This window comes from Pristis pectinata, chromosome 20 (genome assembly GCF_009764475.1).
Source record: "Pristis pectinata isolate sPriPec2 chromosome 20, sPriPec2.1.pri, whole genome shotgun sequence".
Taxonomy (NCBI): Eukaryota; Metazoa; Chordata; class Chondrichthyes; order Rhinopristiformes; family Pristidae; genus Pristis; species Pristis pectinata.
Window position 1 is genome coordinate 7,992,274 of NC_067424.1, and position 10,924 is coordinate 8,003,197.

The 10,924-nt window shown below is 40.1% G+C and overlaps 2 protein-coding genes across 2 annotated transcripts in view; one reads left to right on the top strand and one right to left on the bottom strand.

The window, feature by feature from the left end:
* The window catches only part of LOC127581022 (polymeric immunoglobulin receptor-like), a 271,890-nt gene that overhangs the window by 163,421 nt on the left and 97,545 nt on the right, over window positions 1–10,924 (bottom strand). The gene's annotated exons all lie outside the window — the stretch shown is intronic.
* Window positions 1–10,924, top strand: part of LOC127580798 (polymeric immunoglobulin receptor-like) — a 60,692-nt gene that overhangs the window by 41,620 nt on the left and 8,148 nt on the right. Inside the window, exon 7 of the mRNA XM_052034696.1 lies at window positions 9,612–9,932. Coding sequence (XP_051890656.1) covers window positions 9,612–9,932 — 321 coding nt within the window. The remainder of the gene's footprint in view (window positions 1–9,611; window positions 9,933–10,924) is intronic.

The window sequence follows — 10,924 nt, forward strand, 5'->3', positions numbered from 1 at the left end:
TGTTTCTTGGTAATTTTAACACCTAAATACATAAAGTAGTCAGTTACCAATCTAAAAGGTAATTGGCTATAAATTGGGGTTTGCATATTCAATGGAAAAAGTTCGCTCCTATTAAGATTTAATCTATAGCCAGAAAAAAACACTAAACTGATCTGGTAGTGATAGAATTGCAGGGATAGATTCATCCGGATTAGAAATATAAAGTAACAGGTCATCTGAGTAGAGAGATATCTAACGAATCTTCTGTCTGTGAGTAATGCCACATACATTTGAAGAGTCCCAAAGTGCAATAGCCAAGGGTTCTAAAGCAATATGAAATAATAAAGGGCTTAACAGGCAACCTTGTCTAGTACCTCGAAAAACCCTAAACAAAGGAAATCTTTGATTATTAGTATGTATTGAAACCATAGGTGTATAATAAATTATTTTAATCACAGATATAAATTTAGGGCTAAAATTAAATTTTTGAAGTGTAGTGAATAGATATTCCCATTTGACTCTGTCAAACGCCTTTTCAGCATCTAGCGAAACAACACATTCTGGGATTTGGGATGAAGGAGTATATATAATATTCATTAATCTCCTAATATTAAAATGTAAATAACAATTCTGAATAAATCCTGTCTGGTCTTCAGAGATATTTTGCAGGAGAACCTTTTCCAGTCTAAAGGCCAATATTTTGGAAAATATTTTTGTATCTACATTTAATAAAGAAATAGGTCTATAAGATACACAATCAGTGGGATCTTTATCCTTTTTAAGAATTAAAGAAATAGTTGCTTCATAGAAAGATTGTGGTAGTTTACCCACTGATAGGGCGTCTTTAAAAATTTTGGCCAAACAGGGAACAAGAATATCAGAAAAGGACTTTAAAAATTCAGCTGTATATCCGTCAGGGTCGGGTGCTTTACCTGAGTTCATTGAAAATATTACTTTCCTTATTTCTTCCTCTGAAATGGGAGCATCTAATGTAGAACATTCACTTAAAGGTAGTTGAGGAATCTTCAGATCTCTTAAAAAATCATACATTAACGTAGGATCCTCAGGGGATTCTGATTGGTATAAAGAAGAATAAAATTCTTGGAAGGATTTGTTGATTTGAACATGATCTATCATGTAGATATCATCTGGTTTACGAATTTTATTAATCTGACGTTTAGATAAAGTAGCTTTCAACTGGTTGGCCAATAATTTACCGGATTTGTCACCATGTATATAAAATTGACTTTTATTTTTAAGTGGTAGATTTTCAATTGAAGATGTTAATAATAAACTATGTTGTAATTGGAGTTCTGTTCTCTTTTTAAAAAGCTCCAGATTCAGAGTATCAGAGTATTTTTTATCGATTTCTTTAATCTTATCAACCAATATACGTATTTCATTATTAGTTCGTTTTTTCAAACCAGCGGAATATGAAATAATTTGACTACGGATATATGCTTTAAAATTATCCCGTATTATCCCATTGGAAATTTCTTCAGTAAAATTAGTTAAAAAGAAAAATGAAATCTGTTCTTTAATAAAATGGACGAAATCTGAGTCTTGTAATAGAGAAGGATTAAATCATCATTGTCTGACATCAAAGGATACATCTAGTAATTTAATTGATAAAGTCAATGGTGCATGATCAGAAATGAAAATTGCATTGTATTTACAGTCCAAAATAAATGGAGCTAATCTAACATCAAGAAAAAAATATCCTCGAGTAGTTATGGTAAACATGAGAAAAGAATGAAAATTCTTTATCATATGGGTGTAGAAATCTCCAAACGTCTAAAATTCCAGATTCAACTAAAAAGGAATTAATGAAGATAGCGGATTTGTTTGGAAGTGCAGGATTTGACACAGATCTATCCATCGAAGGGTTTAGACAGCAGTTAAAATCTCCACCCATAATCACAGTGTATGCATTTAAAATTAGGAAAAAGTGCAAACAGAAGTTTAAAAAATTCATGGTGATCTACATTGGGTTCATAGAGATTAAACATAACAACTTTTTTATTATGAAGCAGACCAGTAATTAATAAAAATCTACCATTTGGGTCTGATATTGTCTCATGATGAACAAACGAAATTGAGGAGTCTATAAAAATAGAAACTCCTTTCACCTTTGCTTGTGAATTTGAATGAAACTGTTGACCCCTCCAAAATCTAAAAAAACGTTGATTATCTTTCTTCCTGATGTGAGTCTCCTGAATGAAAATAATCTGAGCATTTAATCTAATGAAAAACTTTAAAAATCTTCTTGCACTTAAGCAGATTATTTAAGCCGTTAACATTCCATGAAATAAAATTAATAATCTTATCCATTTTAACAGATTAAAAAACATATGGTATGTAAAGGGTTAATCTTGGTATTTCTGAGTCTTACCAACAAGAAGAAGTAAAAAAAAATTCAGAGGAAACGGATGTGACAACAATTTAGAAAAATTTGTGGTTTAGCCCAGAAGAAAAAAAACATAGAAACAACCCCAACCCCCTCCCCCAACAGCCCGAAAACTGGCCAATAGGCAGCCAGAAAGCTACCCTCTAATTGAACTATCCCCAGTTCTATTGGTGGCAGTATTCCAAATTGAAAAAATATATAAACCACCTATGTTTTGTCTAAAAATGAACAACATAATGCAAACAGAGATATCGAACTCATAACATAGCTGTGAGATTGAAGCAGAGCCAAAGGGCGTTAACAGCCGACAATTAAAAAATACGGTTTAATAATTATTTTGAAAAGAAAGCAAATGATCAGTCATTTTGTTAACTTCTTAATTGTTATTAAAACAAAACATTAAAAATATTAAAAGAAGAAAAAAGAAAGGTTTAAATCTAAAAATTAATTAGATAATAAAACAAGTAGGAAGTAAATTGAAAGAAAAACACTGTGTCTCTTCTGCATTTCTTAGCTTCTAAAATTAAAAGCTAATTCAAAAGAAAATTCTAGGCTTCTTGTATGGATTTAAACCATTTACAAGATTTATCAGGTAATGAAATTCTTAATCTTGCTGGGAATAATAATGCAGGATGATAGTTGCTTTGATAGAGATGAGCCATAATTGGTTTGTAGGTCAGCCTTTCTTTCATAACTTCTGGGATGTAATCTTCAACTATTCGAAACTTCTATTGTTTAAATTGAATCATTCCACGTCTACGAGCGGTACGAATCAGGAATTCTTTGACACTGACATAATGGAATTTCAGTACTACTGGCCGAGGTTTTTGATCCGGAGCAGGTTTAGATCTTAATGCTCTGTGAGCCCTATCCAAAATGGGCTGAAGAGGGAACATTTCGGAACCAAAAACATCGACCAAAAGATTAGAAACGAATTCCGTAGGGTTACCAGTCTCGGTATTTTCTGGAAAATTGATGATCCTTAATTTTTTCCTCCTGCTGCGTCCTTCCAGGTCGATGATCCTCTGTTGCTTTTCCAGGTTTTGCTTGGTCGTAATTAAGGCTGTTTCAAGTGAGTGGAGTTTGGCATCTCTCTCTTTACCAGCTTGGTCGAATTCAGCAATTAATTGCATTTGTTTGGCATTCTCCTGGATAAGAGTATTTTGTTTGTCTTCAAGGTTTTTTAAAATAGACCAATTCGGCAAAGCTCCAATCGAACTTTCTATCCAGATTAGAAATAGCTTCCAAAGTAGGATGGTCTCCAATACCTTTACCATTAGCAGAGGCTTTAGATCTGGTGGTCATTTTCAAAGTTAAAAATCAAGATTAAACTTGTGCCAGTATTGTAAAAGACTTATTAAAGGGTGGTAAATAATAGATTGAAAAGTGCCTGGACCAAAGCCAAGTTATGACATAGTCCATCGAGCGCCACCAACAGACTCCGATCACAATTCTTTATCACCCTCTAACAACACATCCCCACAGGCTCTCTCATCCCAGTCGATCACAGATATTCCTTTTGTCACATCTATCCCTGCCTTACATTCCCTTCAATTTAAAACTTATTTTCTCTTTTCTAGTTAGTTAGACAGACAGACAGACAGACAGAACAGTACAGCAGACGAACAGGTCCTTTGGCCAACAATATTCTGCCATGTAACCTAGTAATTAAATGCCCAACTAAACTAACTCATTCTGCCTGTACAATGTCCATATCCGTCCATTTTCTGTATATGCATGTGCCTACCTCAGAGACTCTGAAACACCCCAATCGTATTTACCTCCAATACCACCCCTGGCAGAGCATTCCATGCACCCACCACTCACTGTCAAAAAACTTGACCTGCACATATCCTTTGAACTTACTCCCACTCACATTAAATGCATGCGCTCTGGGATTAGACATTTCGACCCTGGGGAAAAGATACCAGCTATTTGCTCTATCTCTAGCTCTCATAACCTTACAATCTTCCATCAGGTCTTCACTCAGCCTCTGCTGCTCCAGAGAAAACAACCCAAGTTTGTCTAAACAAAAATAGGAATAGGCTTCAAAGGAACCACAAGGGGACTTTGATTCGGTTTACCTACCATCTCATCACTTGAGAGTGCCTTTTCTCTCAATTCAGTAAGCTCAGGGTCTTTAGTCTGCTCCACTATAAATTCATAACTGGACAGAGACAAATCTTTATATTCAGACTCAACACAAGGATTTTAATCCTCCAGTGAAGTCAGAAAAGTCTCAGACAAGTCATCATAACTTGCATCCTGTTTAGGGCTGTCTCAGGGAACAACATCAGGCTGCACAGGTCTATCGGCCTTGGTTAAATCTTTATCCCTAGCTCTAACAAAACTCCTTTGCTTCATTGCTAACTCATGCTGTCACTGTTTATCCTTTTCCTGAAACTCAATCTTCTTCATTTCTAACTCGAATTTTTTTTGTTCTGCCTCAGCCTCTAACTTCAGCCGAGTTTGTTCCCGTTCAGCCTCTAACTTCAGCCGAGTTTGCTCCAACTCCAATTACCTTTGTTCTGCCTCAGTCTCTTTCTTTGCCAGCAGCACCTGGGCCTCAGAAATCACTGGTTCACTCCCCGGTAAACTGTTTTAACACCTCCTCCTCAAACACCTTCTCCTCCACATAATGGCCAGCTACCAGTCTCTGAATATCTGCCTTTCTCATAAATCGTGTTACTGCCTCAAGCTGTAGCCCTGCAGCAATTTTCACCAAATCAGACTTCCTCATCCCCTGCAATCGTCCAGGGGTTGGCTTTTTCAAAAATGCCTCCATTGTTGCTGGTTTCCACACACACAAACCAATTAAAAGAATTTTATCAGACCGACCACAATCAGTCCTCCAATAAGACGCCAATTTGCTCAAACCCAGTCCTCTCGTACCAGTCTTCAGTTTGATTTCAGACCACCCTCATCAATCTTGGGATTGATCCCAGATAACTCTCACGCCCCATCAAATTCCAGATGAGCCCCCAATTTTGTTACATACCAGCAACAAAAGAAACACACCGAGTCATGTATAAGTGTTAGAAACTATTTTATTAATAACTACTTATGATAATAAGAAAAATAAAAATAAAAGTGTTAAGATGTTTGGAGTAAAAATGTTAGATCTTAAACATTAACCCCAAAACTAAACCCAAAGTGTGTGTGTGGCAAATTCCCAAACTCCAAGTCGAGGAATAGTTCTCAAAGTTCAGTTCAGCAAACCATAAGATAAAATGTGAGCAAAAGCTTCTGCAAAACCACCGTTGGCTGAAGAGAAAATGTAGAGAGAGAAAATAGAGAGATTATGAAATACAAATGTTCCACGATGGAACCCATATGACACCTCAGTCAATGATGATCTTCACTGCTTTGTTCCGAAGTATCTGCCACCCAGGAAGCAATTTGAGACATGGCCGTCCACACAAATACTTGTTTTCTTCTACAGGGTAATGACAAAGTGGACTCCAGCGGATTACTCCAAAAATCCATACGTAGATTGTAGTGACAGACACAGTTATTGTTTTTCATCCGTCGATACAGAGATCAGCGGGCAGGTGTCTCTCTTCCTTCTCTTTCCTTCTGACTGTCTGCTCCAAAACGTCAGCACGTCCTTAGCTCCTGTTGTTGTCGTAATCACGTCACACACACACACACACACACACACACACACACACACACACACACACAAACACAACTGTGCTAGGCCTTAAAGGCACATTCGCCAAACAGTAACCTAATTTGTAACACTATTCTTCATAGAACATGCCCTCTAATTCAGGCAGCATTCAGGCAAACCTCTTCTGAACCCACTCTAAACCTCCACATACTTCCTATTATGGGGTAACCAGAATTGAATGCAATATTCCAGAGGCAGCCTCACTAGAGGTTTATAAAGCTGTGACATAATTTCCCAACTCTTGAACTCCATGCCTCAACTAATAAAGGCAAGTTTACCACCCTATCAACATGTACAGCTACTTTCAGGCAGCTATGGACTTGGATCCCAAGATCCCTCTACACATCAAAACTGTTGAAGTTCTGGCCATTTACAGTGTACTGTCCTTTCACATTTGATCTCCCAAATGCAACAGCACACAATTGGCTGGATTAAAATCCATCTGACATTTTTCTGCCCATATCTGCTAGTGATCTACATCCTGTCACATCCTTTGGCAATCTTCTACACTATCCACACCACCACCAATCTTTGCATCATCTGTGAACTTATTCACACACCCATCTACATTTTCTCTCAGGTCATTTATATATATCACAAACAGCAGATGTCCCAGTACGGATGCCTCTGGAACATCACGATTCACAGACCTCCAGCCAGAATAAATCCCATTGACCACTACCCTCTGTCTTCTAGTGGCAAGTGAATTCTCTGTCGAAACAGCCAAATCACCATGTATCCCATGCATATTTATCAACTGGATAAGCCTACCATGAGGGACTTTGTCAAATGCCTTATTAAAATCCATGTAGACAACATCCACAGCCCTACCTTCTTCAATTACTTTCGCCACCTCCTCGTATATTTCAATCAAGTTAGTAAGACATGTCTTGCCCTGCACAAAGCCATGCTGACTGTCCCTAACTAAACCATAGTTTTCCAAATACTCAGAAATCCTATACCTACAAATCCTCTCCAATAGTTTCCCTACCACTGATGTGACACTCACTGAGCAAGAGTTTCCAGGATTACACCTATTTCACTTCTTCAATAATGAAACATTAGCTGGACTCCAGTTCTCTGGAACCTTGCCTGTGGCTAGAGAGGACACAAAGTTCTTGGTCAAGGCCCAAGCAATCTCATCTCTTGCCTCTCTCAATAACCTGGGGTATATCCCATCAACTCCTAGGGACTTATCCACTGCAATGTTCTTCAAGAGATCCAACACTACCTCTTTCTCATTACGTTATAAGTCTACAAAACACCAGTTAAGCAGCACTTGGAGTATTATGTGCAGTTCTGGTCACCACACAATAGGGAGGGTGTGATTACACTGGAGAGAGTGCATTGGAAGACTTCTGTTATGTTAAAGATTGGATAGGCTGGGCTTCTTTTCCCTGAGGCAAAGGAGATTGAAGGATGACCTGATGGAAATCCAGAAGATAAAGAGAGGCATAGATAGGTAAGAAAGTCAAAATTATTTTGTTTTCAATGTTTAGGGTATCAATAATAAGACAGCATGGTGTTTAGGGTGAAATGGAGGAGATTTACAGGGGAATCATGGGTAAATTTTTCAGAAAGATAGTGGTTGATATCTGGGACGCAATGCCAGAGGTGATATTGGAATCAGACACAATTATTATGTTTAAGAGGTATTTAGACAGGTACATAAACATGTAAGTCATCGTACGGTGTAGTAATAATATGGGTAAAGCACATGGGTGAAAAGGTCAGCAAGGATGCAGTAGGCCGAAGAGCCTGTTTCTCTGCAGTACATCTCTGTGACTCCATGAAACATTCACTCTGTGTTTTCCCTTCTAGCAGGCTGCCTGTCCTGCTGAACATTTATTGTTTTTTTTCAGTTTTCTTTGAGGTTTTCTGCATCTGCAGTTTTGTTGATTATCAGTGTCAATCTCCCAGTTTTTCTCTGCATGAAGACATGCCTCTCACCTTCCATTGTATCAACCAACTGCTTTTCAACTTGTGTTTCCAGCTTATCATTTGATGCTGAATATTTAGTCTGTTGTGTATGTTCACACAGTTCCTAGTTCTGTTTCACTGGCAATCTACACCCCGTCCTCTCTCCATCTGATCCCTCTCACCTCTCCAGTTCCCTGTTTAAAATTCCTTTATCCTTTCCCTTTCTGCTCTCTTCTCTGTTTTCATCTTCTCTTTAATGCAGTTTATGTATTTATGTCCATTCACATGAAGCTGACCGTGGTCTTTCTGACAATTTTCCACTTGTTTCTCCTTCACTCCTTCCTCACTGTGAGCGGATCTCTTCTCACTCCCAACGTCCCTCTTTGTACTTCCTCCACACTTTCTCCTTTCTGCTCTTCTCTCTGTTTTCACCTTCAATTCTTCCTGCCATTTTAATGTAAACCTTTCATTCCAGAGCATCCTGTCCCAACAAGCCCATTGATCCAATAACCTTTCCAGTTCTGACATTCCCCACTCTACAAGCTGCTTTTCTTCCAGCACAGCCCCACTGTGGCTGTAATTTAATCCCCTTCCTTCTGACCCATCCCGCAGTAAATGAAGTGCCTAACATGCTTCACTTTTCTTGAACTGACCACCACGTGGCCTTGGCAGTAACACTCCCCTGAGCTCCTGTTCATTTATCCAAATCCAAGTTATTAGTCCTCCTTTGCTGCTCCTCAGGTCTCCTCCTCTCCTTGTCCTTGGATGCATGGACCATGTTCACCTTCGCTCTGCATATCATGCTGCAGTGAACAGAGTTGATGGGATGGACTTCCCTTGGGTGTTCCTTTGAATGTCAAATTCAAGTGGTTGTTGATGTGAAAAAAGATGATTTGCATTTTATACGTTGCTTCACCACCTCAGTAATTTATATCCAATAAATGAAGTCAAATGTGCAAACCAAAGTGAACACAGCAAGTTCACACATAATGGCCACATAATGTATTTTCTCAGTAGTGATGGAAATTGACAATCACACCAGACAGATTCCTCATCAGTGTCCTGATGAAGGGTCTTAACCTGAAACGTTGACTGCTTATTTCTCTCCATGGACACTGCCTGGCCTGCTGGGATCCTCCAGCACGTTTTGTGTTTGTTGCTCCAAACTGCGCATTCTCGTCTTTCAAGTAGCAGCAGGGGAATGTTTCCCTCCTCCTAAGAGTTCAGACAGGTCCCCAGCTCAGCATCTCATTGACAGATGGCACCTCTGCCTGTGCAGCAATCTCTCAGCACTGCACTGGAAGGGCAGCTTAGATTTTATGGCCAGGACCCAGTAGTGGGACTGGAACCCACAATCAGCTGGTTCAGAAAGGAGGAAGCTCACACTGAGCCACAGTTGGCACTGACAACAGAGACACTGATCCAGCACAAATCATTGGCTGTGAAGAGCTTTGGGATATCCTGAGCATGCAATGAGCGACTGTATCCTCTTTCATCACAATCCAGGTGCAATTCATTTATATCAATAGATGGAGTGGGAAGATTCCTCTCGACACAGCAACAGCTTCAACTAAAATGTACCTTTCAGTGTTAAATCAATATTATCTGATTTTCTGAAATCTTTTCATTCAGTTTCAGGTGGATTGTGGGCAGAGAAATATGCGAAAGGAGTTGTGGGAAGAGCGATCACAATCGATTGTCACTATGCAGCATGGTACCGCTCACACACAAAGTATTGGTGTCGTGTGAGGGGTCAACTGTGTACAGAGTTAGTGCAAACAACGGGGCAAAATGGTCAGTACAGAAGAGGGTCAATGACTGATAACCCAACACGAGGAACATTCACTGTTACAATGGAGAATGTTGTTTCTGAAGATACGGGATGGTACAGATGTGGAATTACAACACCTGACAAACACCCAATCTTTGATGTACATCTGCAGGTATCTGATGGTACGTTTCTCAGTGATTGACTTCATGCCTCCACTGAAATGTCTGATCCGTGTTTTCTCTGGGAAGGGTCAGGGCAGCGCCGATATCCCGAGGCTCCACAGCAGTGCAGAGTCCTGCGGGGAGCGGGCAGGGGTCGGGAAACCCCACTCATGTTGGTCTCACCCAGTGCGGGGTCTGTCCCACTGACTGGCCACCGATTGCAAGTGGGATGCTCAGCATATTTTCCAGCCTCTGAACTGCATGAAATGTCACCGTCGGAGGTTTGCATTCAGACTAAAACAAATAATCCGACAGTAACAGATCAATGAGAATCAAGTGTTGCTCATGGTCTAAATACCTCGAAAATTATAAAAAAGGAATCAGTCCCCAGAGCGCAACAGACTGTGTTCAGTCGTCCCACAGCAGTCCAGCCCGCTCCCCGCCCCCACCTCAGAGATCAGTCACTCCCTCCGCCAACCCGCGGTCTCTCTTTCTCTCTTTTACCCCGTCACTCTTCTTTGTGTCCCCACACACTGCACCCATTGACCACCTTCCCGCCTTATCTGCCTCCAACTATCACCTTCCCTCCCGGATTCCAGAACCACAGCCTTCTGTTGTTTCCACTTGTCACCTCCCATCCTCTGTCTCTACCTTCCACCTTCCATCCCTCTACCTGGCTTCACCTCTCCCTCCTCTCCCTCCTCACCTGGTCCCAACCATCTCCTGCCAGGTCCTGCTTCACCCTTCCCTCTTTGTGCTGGTTCCTCCTTTCCACACTATCAAACCTGATGCAATGTCTCGACCTAAAACTGAATGAGTGACTGATCCCTAAGGTGACGATTCCTTTGCCTCCACAGACACTTTGACCCACTGAGGTCCTCCAGCAATTTGTTTTTTGCTCGGCTTTCCAGCACATGCAGTTTCCTGTGTCTCCCTCTTCTCCCTACTTGTTGATGTCTCAGTCTAAATGCCTATAAAATGTTTTAACTCCCCTTTAATCCTTCCCTTCTCCC